We start from the raw sequence: 15,862 nt of genomic DNA, 5'->3' as shown, positions 1-15,862 counted from the left end.
AAAAATGAATGTGCAGCATCTAACTCAATATGTCGAAATGTCACACACATCCATGCCCGTGGGATTCCCACGGGTGACCCCGCAAGTTTGCATTGACGTTCGTCGACGCACTCGTTCGCCCGTCTCATTCGCTTTCTTGCTACATCCTGTTCAAGTGTGCATTCTTCATCGATCGTCTCATTCATTTTGGAAATAGAAGTTTCCACGCAGCGCATGAATTGTCACTATCCTCAAGAGGAAGTGTCTCGTAATCATCAAATGATAAATGGCAAGTAAATTATATTGTGGAAAATTAAAGATTTCAAATAAACCTATTTAAAGTGTATGCGCACATAACTAATAAAAAAAACGAAGAAATATCTCTCGGTAATTTCCTGAAACATATTTTACTTCCGGCTAATGTTGAATGAAATAAAAACGAAGAAATATATGTCGGCATCATTGTTGACGTTTTTGTGACGACTGTCATCAAACGAAAAAGTAATATATCTTATAGTGTAGCAGCATAGCAAACCTGTTGTGCATTTTGTGATACAAGCACCAAATTTGGTACACTAGTAGACTATCATATTGTTGCAGATATGGGACTTGGCCTCAATATCCGCTTGTAAATACTCCCCTATTTCCCCAATACTCCCCAACTATCCCCAATCCCCCATTCCCTAGTCCCATTGCCTGTAAATAACACTCTGTAGAACCGACCTACCCCTTTTTCCCCCATTAAATGTCGTGCCCAGGTTCACCGCATCTCACGTAGACAACTATAGGACATCTTGCTAGTTATTCTTAGTCTATGTCAGTTAAGGACTCGTTTCCATTAATTCTGACTCTTCGTTGCACGAAATTGTGATCGTATGGCACCAGTAGTGAGTTTAGGACCTCCCCTTACCTCCTCCCATCTTCCCCATGAAACAACAACAACAACTACAACAACTACAACAACAACTACAACAACAACAACTACAACTACAACTACAACTACAACAACAGTGGAGATGGGGGCGGCGCGGCGCGGGGGAGTGTGCGTCCTCACACCGGCTCGGTTAGCCGCCATGACCATGCGCTCCGACGGGGTTACCACGAAGGGGCTCCCTGTCAGCCCCTCGTCAAGGGCGGAGCCGGTAACCCCCCCGCACGCACCCAATGAGAAGCAACGGGCCGATTCCATCTGGGGCGGAGCTAACGAGCCGAGGGCGTGTCACTCCCCGCCGGATATACGCAGCCACTTACCGGACGTGACGTGAGATGCGCCCCCGACTGAAGAAGACAAGTCACGACCTTCGAGCGCTGAGTGAGGCCTCCCGCATCTCTGGACCGGAGCGGGTCGATTCTGTCCTTGAGCCAAGAGTGCACCTTGAGCCATCGACTACCCGCTTTCCTTGCCATCAATCCCCGTGTGAGTCAGTTTTGTCCCGTTTATCTGTCGTCTGTCGGGGCTAATATAAGAGTGTGTCTAAGTGCCTGTCTTTCTATGCTGTCCCTCTCATTCCTGTAATCTGACCTTCCGCAATATTATAACCTCTTCCGGGGGTCTTGAGAACTGAACCCTTGGTGTCGTGTCATTTTAATCCCAGCCGTTGTGTCCTTTTCCATCATTGATTTAGCATAGCGCGACTTAGTCAACGTTCGAGTATAATCGGGTAAACGTGCAGGCGCGGTCATACCAAACCGCTCGGTAGACCAACATCCACAACCGCGTCTGTAACAATTGGTGTCAGGAGTGTCGGATTCGAACCTGGGACTAAATTTATTAGGCCCAAATTTTGGAACACCAATTGTACCACTAGGGTAACAATTGGTGTTGGGAGGTAGAATTCGATCCAGAGCGCGTTTCCCGCGCTCGAAATTATAACGACGAAATTTGATTTGTTTTACGGAAATAAAAACCCGAATTTTGAAAGTCGCGCTATGGCGGATCAAGACAGCTGGGGTCCGGTAGGGGAGAGTGAGGCAGGGTCGGTCCAGGACCAAATTGAGGGACGCGAGGAGTGCGAAGCAGCGAGGGTAGCAGACGCACAAAATAGCGTCGTTGCGCCCGACGTTGCGGGGGCGCAAAATGGCGCCTCGCTGGTCACCGCGCCCGCGACCGTGGCAGCGCCCCTGGTGGATTCGAACCTTTTCCTCCTGCAAATGAGGGCCCTTATGGAACAAATGGGTGAGCAATTGGGAGACCAAATTAGAGGTTTGAAAAGCAGTATGGGACAAATGGGGAACCGGATGGAGGCTCAGAATGAGCAATTGGGGGTAATGGGGAACCGGATGGATGCTCAGGGTGAGCGATTGGAGGGCAAAATAGGGGTAATGAGGGACGAAGCGAGGGGTACCGGAGAGGGGTTAGACAATAATTTTAAGGAGTTAGACAAGAAATTTGGGAAGTTAGACAATAATTTTGAGGGGTTAGACAACGGGATAAAAGAGGTGAGAAATGGGTTAATAGGGTTAGAAAACAGTATGGAAGGCAAATTGAGGGACATGAGGGACCAAGCGGAAAGGGAAGTTAAACAAATGGAGCAGCAGATAGAGGGGGTCAGAATGGGGGTAGAAACTAAACTGGATGCTCACAGGGAGGAAATGGAGCAGATGAGGGTGGCATCTGGGCAGGAGATGCAAGTGATGGGAGAGGAGATCAGAAGAGGAGTGAGTGAGGAGGTCGGAGGAGTGCGCGAGGAGGTGAGGCACTGTAAGGAGCACATGGAGAAGGAGGTGAGAAAGGGGACTGTAAAGTTACAAGGGGGCATAGAGGACCTGACGCAGGAGGTGGAACAGCTGACGGAGGGACAAAAAGGACTAACGGAGCAGGTTCAAAGGAACACTGCGGTATTAGGAGGTTTAAAAGCGACACAAAACGACATAAAAAACGACTTAATAGCGACAAAGAGGGAATGTCAGATGGTACGTGAGGGACTGACAGCGAGGTTGGACGAGGTGGTAGAGGTAATGGAGACGAAGGACCGGCAGGTGAGGACGCACCTGGAAACGGTCAAGGTAGCCTTAGAGGACGAGCTTGAGGAGACGTACCGGGGAATAAAAGAGGTGAAGCAGAAATTAGAAGAAGTGGAAGAAGGGGTGAGCGAAATTAAGAAGCGACGGAGAGAGGATAAGAAGGAGATAAAAGAGGAGATAAAAGAATTGGTCCAAAGTCTGTGTTTGGATCGTGATGATGTGCTCATTAACCGGATGAGGGATTCGCAGGTGATGGAGGAGAAGCGAAAAGGAAGAGGACCCGGTGTAAGTGGTGACCAATATGGTCGTGCGTATGATGCGCCAGGGGATTTAAGAAGCTTGGGGGTCGAGATAGACCCGGGTGTTCGTGAGAGGCCGTTGGTGAAGTGTGCGACAGGTCTGGTGTGCGAAAAAGGAGGTGTGCGAGAAAGTCCGACTCTGGGGTGTGTGAGGAAAAAGTGCGGAAAAAGTGCGTGCCAAGGAGTGAGTGTGCTGGCGAGAATGAGTCGGTCGTAGCGCGTGTGCGAGGGAGCACATGGAAGCGCGGTGTGGTGAGTGTTACAGAGGGTGTAACGGGAGAGTGTGCGCGAGAAAGGTGTGTGACGGACAGGTGCATGAGGAAAGAGTGCGCTGTCAAGAGTAAGGGTGAGTGCGCTGTCAAGAATGGAGGTGAGAGTAGTGAGAGTGACAAGGAGAGTGAGTTGGTTGTGACAGGTGAGCGAGGATGTACACCTGGGATGGAAGGATGCACATCTGGAATGGTAGAGCGTGAGTGGGAATGCACGCTGGAATTGGTAGTGAGGCACGTGGTTGGGTGTGCGAATGAGAGCACACCTGTGATTGTCACAGAGGAGGGGGCGCGAAGAGGTGTGTTGGTGAGGTGTGCGACCAACGAATGTGTGCCAAAGTGTTCGGTGGTCAGGTGTGTGACCAAGGCTGTGAGTGGAATGGGTGTACCGAGGTGTGTAAGGAAAGGTACGAGGAGCATGGAAACGGCTGGATGTGTGAGCAAGGAACGGGCCGCGGGGTGTAAGCGTCCAGGTGAAGCATCGACGTTAGACGGGGTAGAGTTTAGGTCGACTTTTAGCCGAATCGGGCCCTCGGTGCGTGCTGGGCCTCGCTTTGAACGGCCGCGTCCGTGCTCCACTAGGCGGAGCGGGCAGCCCGATAGAAAGGGTCGTCATGGCGACCACTTTTTGTTGAGGCATTCCGGCAGGTCGAGATCGGGACATTGGATGGCTCCACGCCGAGATGGTGCGTGGGATCTCGGCCCGGGTAAGCCCCCGTCCCTGCCCCGAATGCCGGACGCATCCAGCCGCTGGCGCAGAACAACCCGCATTCATGGCTTGGCTTTACGAAGCCGGGCTTTGGACAGGAATTGGCGCATCGAGAGGCATTAGTGAGTAGACTGGGTGATGAGGTTAGTGTTTTGGACCCAAAATTAGAGAAAAACAAAATTTGATGATTGGCAAGGGATTGGCAGTAGTGATTGGCAGATGATGGGTAGTGATTGGCAAATTTTTAATTTGTTGAAATTTGATGTGCGAAATTGGTAGTGAGCGATGGGCCCGGTGGGTAAGGCTGGCATCCCTGCCACCCTTCCCATAGGTGGGGGCAAATGCGCAATAGCTTATGGGGTTGATGGCAGTGAAAACTAGCCCGGGTGGGTTAGGTTATATTGTAGGGATCTAGCGAAGATGACATTAGGTGACGTTAAGTTTAGTTAGTGACTGATACCTGTAGTGGGGACGCAGGTAGATTAGTGTGGATGATAATGACGTGGGAGCGCAATAGTTTAAAGGGACGACTGGGAAGCGCAAGTTTCAGAGGGGAGTAGTTAGGTGAGATGATGCTGTGTGAGAATTGAACAGGTGTGATTGCACAGGTGTGCAACTGGACAGGTGTGTGGAGCAGTGTGTGAGTAGTGAGTGTTGTGGATCAGCGCGAATGCGCTTGGGGAGAGAAGGGTGCAGGTGGCACCAGGTGTGAGAGCACAGGTGTGCAAGTAAAGGTGTGTGGAGAGAGTTGGAGTAATTGGTACGGAGTGGTGTGCATGGTGCGAAGGTGTGGATGGGGGAAGAGTGGACCCCTTTCACGAGTACCCGGGGCGGGTAGTGTAAGTGTTAGGTAGAGGGTATAGGTAAATTGTGGTTGGATATTGGCATCTGTGGTGCGGGTGACAGAATGGTATTTGGATGGGTGCATTAGTGTTGTGGAAATGGCTGGGCGTGTAGCCTGTTAGTGTGTGTAGTTGGTTGGGCACTCCACCACTGTGAGGATGTCGGCCAGGTGAGGCCGCAGGTGGGCTCTGGGAGCCGATAGTTGTGAGTGGGTGCCTGAGGATCCCGGGTGTGGATCGGGCAGCCCAGTGCCAGAGAGGGCACCGAGTGGGGAGAGCGCCAGAGGGCCTTCCCCAGGTAGTTAGGTTAGGGTAAGGAGCAGGTAAGCTCGGAGGCAACTGCAGTGGTGGAGGTGTGCAGGTGGGTAGACCCACTGGGAGAGGTACACGCCACAGCCCAGAAATTGTGCGAGGGCACCGGGAGATGAATCGGGGGAGTGAGACCCCAAATTGAAAAGCACCACAGTTTGGCCAATGGGAATTGGTTTTTAGAACCCATAGTGTAAGAGGGCCAATGGTTTGGCCGGAGAAAGACCCCGGGTAGTGTAAAGTTGTTAAAGTCATTTAGGAAATAGTTAGGATTGATGAACCTGTCGCACCATACGCAGCCACTTACCTGTGGTGATGATGATGACTCCACACCTGTGTTTTCTTTGTTCTGTGTGCAGGAAATGAGAATTGCTGTGTGGATTGGTGAGACGCATCACGACGTGGATGAGACATTGGGGTGATTCCATCTCTCCCTCCCTAGGAGGGACTGATGATGAATTGGTAATGGCAAATTTTGATGAGTTGAAAATGGCAAATTTGATTGGTTAAGAGGGAGAGAAGACGAATTTGGTATATGGGAGGAACGGGGAAGACAGTAGGGACGTTTGTTGATTTGTAAAGTAGATGTTTATGGGTAGTGTTGTGTTTTGTGGATACAGTAAGGGGTAAGGGAGGGGCCATGTAGGTTACCTGGTGGGGGGGGGGGGGGCGTACGGTAGGAACGTACCTGTCTCACCTGGTTCCCATGTGCCCCCAGTGTGCATTACCTTACATTGCGTGCACTTTTGCGCCCTTACCACCTTACTCACTTGTCTGCTTCTTTTGTCTCCCACCTCTGAGGATCTGGCTTTGGGGTAGAGAGAGAGGAGAGAGAGGTGCTGGCTACGCAGTTGTGGGCCTGCACTTTCGCTGCTTGCTGCCTGGATCGATACACCATATGGACCGCAATGTTGGTGGCCACCCACAATGGACCGCAGTTCTTTTGCGGCCAAGCACCACCCGTGGATGGACCTATGGGTCAACGTGGCACCTATGCCATACAAGGTGAACCACTTATAGTTGGCCCCCTGACGGCCACAATACAGAAATGGACGCGGTTGGCGCCTTTCTTTATTTTTTTGAAAGAGGCAAGAACACCAAGTGCACCACACGAAGGCAAGACCAGCGGCAGAACATCGGCCGGCTGCGACACCACCGGTGATTTATAAACACTTTATTGGTGCACCGGATGGTGCTGACTGTGTTATGGGGTGGTGCTTTTGATGCTTGGAAGGGGTGCTCTGCACATTATTAAAGGCCATAAGGCCACAGAGCACTCGTGGGTTGGTGTATCGATGCTGGCATGCGTGCTCTCTCTATGCATAACATCTGCATGTGTTCCTCCAAAAACAGGTCCTGGATCGTAGTGTAAATATCAGCGTAGTCTTGTGTAAATAATGCTCCCTACCGGCTGTATGTTTAGTTTGCGAATTCTTTCCGGATTCGGTTATCCTGTGGGTGTGTTTCTGTGAGGAGAAGGGTGCAACGTCGCAGGGGGACATATTTACTCATTTGTGAATATCTGTAAAACTGTCGCACTCAGGGTAGAGTTAATAGTAGAGGGAACTACATCTGAGTGCCACACTAAAATAGGTAAAAATTTATCGGGTCGGGACGCCCCGAGGGTAGAGAAGGGTGCAATGTTGCGGATATGGGACTTGGCCTCAATATCCGCTTGTAAATACTCCCCTATTTCCCCAATACTCCCCAACTATCCCCAATCCCCCATTCCCTAGTCCCATTGCCTGTAAATAACACTCTGTAGAACCGACCTACCCCTTTTTCCCCCATTAAATGTCGTGCCCAGGTTCACCGCATCTCACGTAGACAACTATGGGACATCTTGCTAGTTATTCTTAGTCTATGTCAGTTAAGGACTCGTTTCCATTAATTCTGACTCTTCGTTGCACCAGAATGTGATCGTATGGCACCAGTAGTGAGTTTAGGACCTCCCCTTACCTCCTCCCATCTTCCCCATGAAACAACAACAACAACTACAACAACTACAACAACAACAACAACAACAACTACAACAACAACAACAACAACTACAACAACAACTACAACTACAACAACAGAGGAGATGGGGGCGGCGCGGCGCGGGGGAGTGTGCGTCCTCACACCGGCTCGGTTAGCCGCCATGACCATGCGCTCCGACGGGGTTACCACGAAGGGGCTCCCTGTCAGCCCCTCGTCAAGGGCAGAGCCGGTAACCCCCCCGCACGCACCCAATGAGAAGCAACGGGCCGATTCCATCTGGGGCGGAGCTAACGAGCCGAGGGCGTGTCACTCCCCGCCGGATATACGCAGCCACTTACCGGACGTGACGTGAGATGCGCCCCCGACTGAAGAAGACAAGTCACGACCTTCGAGCGCTGAGTGAGGCCTCCCGCATCTCTGGACCGGAGCGGGTCGATTCTGTCCTTGAGCCAAGAGTGCACCTTGAGCCATCGACTACCCGCTTTCCTTGCCATCAATCCCCGTGTGAGTCAGTTTTGTCCCGTTTATCTGTCGTCTGTCGGGGCTAATATAAGAGTGTGTCTAAGTGCCTGTCTTTCTATGCTGTCCCTCTCATTCCTGTAATCTGACCTTCCGCAATATTATAACCTCCTCCGGAGGTCTTGAGAACTGAACCCTTGGTGTCGTGTCATTTTAATCCCAGCCGTTGTGTCCTTTTCCATCATTGATTTAGCATAGCGCGACTTAGTCAACGTTCGAGTATAATCGGGTAAACGTGCAGGCGCGGTCATACCAAACCGCTCGGTAGACCAACATCCACAACCGCGTCTGTAACAATATTATGAAAAGATCTGGATATTGGGCCATCTCAGATTCAGAGATTTGATTTTTGCAAGATTTCGATTCGATTGGGATCGAAGAGAACACCTTCTTCGTCTTCTGTACAGTGAAGTTGCCAGCCCTGAATTCTCTGGCTACATCTGGGTGCTTCATTGGGAGTGCAACCGTGTCCCTCAGGTGAACAGGGACACACCTGGCATAGTGTGTGTGGTCTAAGGCATGGAACCATGGGACCAGTTCCGTCAGGGCATCAAGGTACGTCGTGAATGAAGCCTGCCGCAGAGAACGCACGTAGACCAGTACCAACATCTCTAGTTCCAGCACAGTTGCCCAGTACTGAAAGTTGGGAATGTCTTCTCCTCTCTGGTGACACCAGTCTTCGAACTCAGGCAGGTCTTCTGCATCATCAGCATATGTCATACAGTGGCGTTCATACGCACGGTGTTGCAGGATGTGCAGTGCCGCTGCAGTGATTTGATGAGCTCTTCTTGTGCGGGTGACGTGGGCAGCTCGTAGGAAGGAGTCGGCCGTCCCTGGCGTTGCAATCTCAGCTTGCAAAATCTGCAAATCTTGCAAAAATCAAATCTCTGAATCTGAGATGGCCCAATATCCAGATCTTTTCATAATATGATAGTCTACTAGTGTGCCAAATTTGGTGCTTGTATCACAAAATGCACAATTCTTTTGAATATTTGGGCTAAGCCGCCCCACTAAAACGATATCTATAGGTGTGCAAAGTGTCAAGTTAATCCATCCTTCGATGCCTGAGCCTTAGGCGAACAAACTTTTCAAGTCCTTGCATTATAGTATGATTTTCCTTGGTGGCCATATTGGATTTTGGACGTCATCTCGAAAATAAGTGACATATGAAATGTACCTTTCCCTGAATCAGTTTCACTGACCTCAAAAACCCCTGATTTGATACCTCATTTGTCTATCTGTGACTTCTACAGCCAGAGATATATGATATTTCAGTTTTGCTGGTGGCATTTTGAATTTTGGCCAACATCTTGGAAAATCTGAAACGGTCAGGATGGCTCCTCGGCTAAAATCAATTGATAGGTCCAAACGAAGCTCCATACCAAATTTGGGACTTTTGTCCGGCTTGTAACATTACGCCTAAAAATTGTTGCTAAGCCACCTGACTATCACATGCAGTGTTATTTGTAAAAGTTTGGTCCATAAGCACGAAAATAAAAATGGTAGTTTTGTAAAGTCGTTCCCCCAGAAATTATTGCTAAGCTGCCTAACTAGATCAATCACATGGGGGTTAAATGCATGTTCCAAGTGAACTCCAATCGGTGGAGGCGTCGTGGTGCACCGGGCTAAGGCGGGCCACGATGACGTATCAACGATGCGTACTCGAGAGCTGTAAACGGCAAAGGTTCGAATCCTCGACCCTGGGCCCCCGCAGGTGTTGCGCCGCGGAAAATGAGCCTCACGCTAAAGACGTCCGGGCGGACGCCCCGGGCACCCGGGCCTCCACCCTTTTGAATCCAAACCAATTAATCAATAATTAATCACTGAAAAGCGAATTTATGCATTTGAAATCGTCCACCGTTCCTTGTCGTGACGTCACATTCAACGGCCATAAAATGAAATGTTGTTGTTTTTTTGAAGGATATTTAAATAATCTCGTTGACCCTTAAGGACTTATATATATATATATATATATATATATATATATATATAAAACCCTTCGGTTTATAATTATATATAAAATCGATGGACCATCCACAGGGTAAAGGAAAGAATAAAAGAAAAAAATATCACTTCCCGTTCCAGATCCAGGAAGTTGACCCCAAGAGGAAGAAGAAGAAGAAGAACCACCCTTCGGCTAGTCACTCGTCACTCGTCACGTCAGTCGTCAGTCGTAGTCCTCGGGCACACTGAAACTGTAAGTGTCATGTGCGGCTGTCATACGGGTTGAAGGCACGAACAGTGCACCAAAATCGAGCGTCATTATATATCATAAATTAATAATGCACTATATCCTGCCTCCAAAGGTGCGGGCGACAGTCCCTGACCGAGCTTTGTTGGTTTATTGGTTTATTCCCAAAGATGGATGTTCCATTCACCGTCAGGAGCATTCCCAAAGATGGATGTTCAATTCATGGTGAGGAGCATTCCCAAAGATGGATGTTCCATTCACGGTGAGGAGCATTCCCAAAATTAGTCACGTGAAAAAGTAAGTACCCGTGTACAAGTAAGTACACGTGAAAAAGCTCCGTCTCCCTGTGCCGCCCCGTCTCCCTGTCCCGCTCCGTCTCCCTGTCCCGCTCCGGCTCCCTGTCCCGCTCCGTCTCCCTGTCCCGCTCAGTCTCCCTGTCCCGCTCAGTCTCCCTGTCCCGCTCAGTCTCTCTGTCCCGCTCAGTCTCCCTGTCCCGCTCAGTCTCCCTGTCCCGCTCAGTCTCCCTGTCCCGCTCAGTCTCCCTGTCCCGCTCAGTCTCCCTGTCCCGCTCAGTCTCCCTGTCTGCGGGCGACAGCTCAGTCTCTCTGTATGGAGTGGGAGGGAGAGAGCAGTGGGATTGGTAGAATATGGAGTGGGAGGGAGAGAGCAGTGGGATTGGTAGAATATGGAGTGGGAGGGAGAGAGCAGTGGGATTGGTCGAGTGAAGTATGGAGTGGAAGGGAGAGAGCAGTGGGATTGGTAGAATATGGAGTGGGAGGGAGAGAGCAGTGGGATTGGTCGAATATGGAGCGGGAGGGAGAGAGCAGTGGGATTGGTCGAATATGGAGCGGGAGGGAGAGAGCAGTGGGATTGGTCGAGTGTGGAGTGGAATGGAGAGAGCAGTGGGATTGGTCGAATATGGAGTGGGAGGGAGAGAGCAGTGGGATTGGTCGAGTGACGTATGGAGTGGAAGGGAGAGAGCAGTGGGATTGATCGAATATGGAGTGGGAGGGAGAGAGCAGTGGGATTGGTCGAGTAAAGTATGGAGTGGAAGGGAGAGAGCAGTGGGATTGGTAGAATATGGAGTGGGAGGGAGAGAGCAGTGGGATTGGTCGAGTGAAGTATGGAGTGGAAGGGAGAGAGCAGTGGGATTGGTCGAATATGGAGTGGGAGGGAGAGAGCAGTGGGATTGGTCGAGTGAAATATGGAGTGGAAGGGAGAGAGCAGTGGGATTGGTAGAATATGGAGTGGGAGGGAGAGAGCAGTTGGATTGGTAGAATATGGAGTGGGAGGGAGAGAGCAGTGGGATTGGTCGAGTGAAGTATGGAGTGGGAGGGAGAGAGCAGTGGGATTGGTAGAATATGGAGTGGGAGGGAGAGAGCAGTGGGATTGGTAGAATATGGAGTGGGAGGGAGAGAGCAGTGGGATTGGTAGAATATGGAGTGGGAGGGAGAGAGCAGTGGGATTGGTAGAATATGGAGTGGGAGGGAGAGAGCAGTGGGATTGGTAGAATATGGAGTGGGAGGGAGAGAGCAGTGGGATTGGTAGAATATGGAGTGGGAGGGAGAGAGCAGTGGGATTGGTCGAGTGAAGTATGGAGTGGAAGGGAGAGAGCAGTGGGATTGGTAGAATATGGAGTGGGAGGGAGAGAGCAGTTGGATTGGTAGAATATGGAGTGGTCTTTTGGTATAATCCTGGGTTAAATGTGCATCCACCTTTTGGTATAATCCTGGGGTAAATGTGCATCCACCTTTTGGTATAATCCTGGGTTAAACGTGCATCCACCTTTTGGTATAATCCTGGGTTAAATGTGCATCCACCTTTTGGTATAATCCTGGGGTAAATGTGCATCCATCTTTTGGTATAATCCTGGGTTAAATGTGCATCCATCTTTTGGTATAATCCTGGGTTAAATGTGTATCCACATTTTGGTATAATCCTGGGTTAAATGTGCACCACCTTTTGGTATAATCCTGGGGTAAATGTGCATCCATCTTTTGGTATAATCCTGGGTTAAATGTGTATCCACATTTTGGTATAATCCTGGGATAAATGTGCATCCACCTATTGGTATAATCCTGGGGTAAATGTGCATCCACCTTTTGGTATAATCCTGGGGTAAATGTGCATCCACCTTTTGGTATAATCCTGGTTTAAATGCGCATCCTCCTTTTGGTATAATCCTGGGTTAAATGTGCATCCACCTTTTGGTATAATCCTGGGTTAAATGTGCATCCACCTTTTGGTATAATCCTGGGGTAAATGTGCATCCATCTTTTGGTATAATCCTGGGTTAAATGTGCATCCACATTTTGGTCCAAACCTGGGTTAAATGTGCATCCACATTTTGGTATAATCCTGGGTTAAATGTGCATCCACCTTTTGGTATAATCCTGGGGTAAATGTGCATCCACCTTTTGGTATAATCCTGGTTTAAATGCGCATCCTCCTTTTGGTATAATCCTGGGTTAAATGCGCATCCTCCTTTTGGTGGAAACCTGGGTTAAATGTGCATCCACCTTATGGTATAATCCTGGGTTAAATGTGCATCCTCCTTTTGGTATAATCCTGGGTTAAATGCGCATCCTCCTTTTGGTGGAAACCTTGGTTAAATGTGCATCCACCTTATTGTATCATCCTGGGTTAAATGTGCATCCATCTTTTGGTATAATCCTGGGATAAATGTTCATCCACCTTTTGGTATAATCCTGGGTTAAATGTGCATCTACCTTTTGGTAAAATCCTGGGTTAAATGTGCATCCATCTTTTGGTATAATCCTGGGTTAAATGTGCATCCACCTTTTGGTATAATCCTGGGTTAAATGTGCATCCACCTTTTGGTATAATCCTGGGTTAAATGTGCATCCACCTTTTGGTATAATCCTGGGGTAAATGTGCATCCATCTTTTGGTATAATCCTGGGTTAAATGTGCATCCACATTTTGGTCCAAACCTGGGTTAAATGTGCATCCACATTTTGGTATAATCCTGGGTTAAATGTGCATCCACCTATTGGTATAATCCTGGGGTAAATGTGCATCCACCTTTTGGTATAATCCTGGGGGTAAATGTGCATCCACATTTTGGTATAATCCTGGGTTAAATGTGCATCCACCTTTTGGTATAATCCTGGGTTAAATGTGCATCCACCTTTTGGTATAATCCTGGGTTAAACGTGCATCCACCTTTTGGTATAATCCTGGGTTAAATGTGCATCCACCTTTTGGTATAATCCTGGGTTAAATGTGCATCCACCTTTTGGTATAATCCTGGGTTAAATGTGCATCCACCTTTTGGTATAATCCTGGGTTAAATGTGCATCCACCTTTTGGTATAATCCTGGGTTAAATGTGCATCCACCTTTTGGTATAATCCTGGGGTAAATGTGCATCCACTTTTTGGTATAATCCTGGGTTAAACGTGCATCCACCTTTTGGTATAATCCTGGGTTAAATGCGCATCCTCCTTTTTGTGGAAACCTGGGTTAAATGTGCATCCACGTTTTGGTATAATCCTGGGTTAAATGTGCATCCACCTTTTGGTATAATCCTGGGTTAAATGTGCATCCACCTTATGGTATAATCCTGGGTTAAATGCGCATCCTCCTTTTGGTGGAAACCTGGGTTAAATGTGCATCCACCTTTTGGTATAATCCTGGGTTAAATGTTCATCCACCTTTTGGTATAATCCTGGGTTAAACGTGCATCCACCTTTTGGTATAATCCTGGGTTAAACGTGCATCCACCTTTTGGTATAATCCTGGGTTAAATGTGCATCCACCTTTTGGTATAATCCTGGGTTAAATGTGCATCCACCTTTTGGTATAATCCTGGGTTAAATGTGCATCCACCTTTTGGTGTAATCCTGGGTTAAATGTGCATCCACCTTTTGGTATAATCCTGGGTTAAATGCGCATCCTCCTTTTGTTGGAAACCTTGGTTAAATGTGCATCCACCTTTTGGTATAATCCTGGGTTAAATGTTCATCCACCTTTTGGTATAATCCTGGGTTAAACGTGCATCCACCTTTTGGTATAATCCTGGGTTAAACGTGCATCCACCTTTTGGTATAATCCTGGGTTAAATGTGCATCCACCTTTTGGTATAATCCTGGGTTAAATGTGCATCCACCTTTTGGTATAATCCTGGGTTAAATGTGCATCCACCTTTTGGTGTAATCCTGGGTTAAATGTGCATCCACCTTTTGGTATAATCCTGCGGTAAATGTGCTTCCACCTTTTGGTGGAAACCTGGGTTAAATGTGCATCCATCTTTTGGTATAAGCCTGGGTTAAACGTGCATCCACCTTTTGGTGGAAACCTGGGTTAGACGTGCATCCACATTTTTGTCCAAATCTGGGTTAAATGTGCATCCACCTTTTGGTATAATCCTGGGGGTAAATGTGCATCCACTTTTTGGTATAATCCTGGGTTAAACGTGCATCCACCTTTTGGTATAATCCTGGGTTAAATGCGCATCCTCCTTTTTGTGGAAACCTGGGTTAAATGTGCATCCACGTTTTGGTATAATCCTGGGTTAAATGTGCATCCACCTTTTGGTATAATCCTGGGTTAAATGTGCATCCACCTTATGGTATAATCCTGGGTTAAATGCGCATCCTCCTTTTGGTGGAAACCTGGGTTAAATGTGCATCCACCTTTTGGTATAATCCTGGGTTAAATGTGCATCCACCTTTTGGTATAATCCTGGGTTAAATGTTCATCCACCTTTTGGTATAATCCTGGGTTAAACGTGCATCCACCTTTTGGTATAATCCTGGGTTAAACGTGCATCCACCTTTTGGTATAATCCTGGGTTAAATGTGCATCCACCTTTTGGTATAATCCTGGGTTAAATGTGCATCCACCTTTTGGTATAATCCTGGGTTAAATGTGCATCCACCTTTTGGTGTAATCCTGGGTTAAATGTGCATCCACCTTTTGGTATAATCCTGCGGTAAATGTGCTTCCACCTTTTGGTGGAAACCTGGGTTAAATGTGCATCCATCTTTTGGTATAAGCCTGGGTTAAACGTGCATCCACCTTTTGGTGGAAACCTGGGTTAGACGTGCATCCACATTTTTGTCCAAATCTGGGTTAAATGTGCATCCACCTTTTGGTATAATCCTGGGTTAAATTTGCATCCACCTTTTGGTATAAACCTGGGTTTAAACGTGCATCCACCTTATGGTGGAAACCTGGGTTAAATGTGCATCCACCTTTTGGTATAAACCTGGGTTTAAACGTGCATCCACCTTATGGTGGAAACCTGGGTTAGACGTGCATCTACCTTTTGGTGGAAACCTGGGTTAGACGTGCATCTACCTTTTGGTGGAAACCTGGGTTAAACATGCATCCACCTTTTGGTATAATCCTGGTTTAAATGTGCATCCACCTTTTGGTATAATCCTGGATTAAACGTGCATCCACCTTTTGGTATAATACTGGTTTAAATGTGCATCCACCTGTTGGTATAATCCTGGGTGAAACGTGCATCCACCTTTTGGTATAATCCTGGGTTAAACGTGCATCCACCTTTTGGTATAAACCTGGGTTAAACGTACATCTACCTTTTGGTGGAAACCTGGGTTAGACGTGCATCCACTTTTTGGTCCAAACTACCCAATGGGAAAAGGCAGGACTGGCAAGCAGGCCACCCAACAGGTCTATGGCAATAATTGCAGATGGAGACACCAAACTTTCACAGGGCTTTGTAGAAAACCAGTTGGTATTTCCACTTGTAAAACAAACTTCCTGTCCTTTGATCCCACCTTGGTCATGCCCTGCCAGCTCATCAATATCT

General features: G+C 48.2%; 1 protein-coding gene across 3 annotated transcripts in view; it reads left to right on the top strand.

Annotated features, from left to right (window-relative positions):
* LOC137417994 (uncharacterized) overlaps positions 1-15,862 on the top strand; it is a 117,027-nt gene that overhangs the window by 26,763 nt on the left and 74,402 nt on the right. For all 3 annotated transcript variants that reach the window (XM_078766487.1, XM_078766486.1, XM_078766488.1), the window contains exons 4-5: positions 9,956-10,067; positions 10,269-10,323. In XM_078766487.1, the coding sequence (XP_078622613.1) occupies positions 9,956-10,067; positions 10,269-10,323 (167 nt within the window). The remainder of the gene's footprint in view (positions 1-9,955; positions 10,068-10,268; positions 10,324-15,862) is intronic.

Source organism: Myxine glutinosa, chromosome 12 (genome assembly GCF_964187855.1).
Source record: "Myxine glutinosa chromosome 12, kmMyxGlut1.1, whole genome shotgun sequence".
Classification (NCBI taxonomy): domain Eukaryota; kingdom Metazoa; phylum Chordata; class Myxini; order Myxiniformes; family Myxinidae; genus Myxine; species Myxine glutinosa.
This window is presented reverse-complemented; position numbering and strand designations above follow the sequence as displayed.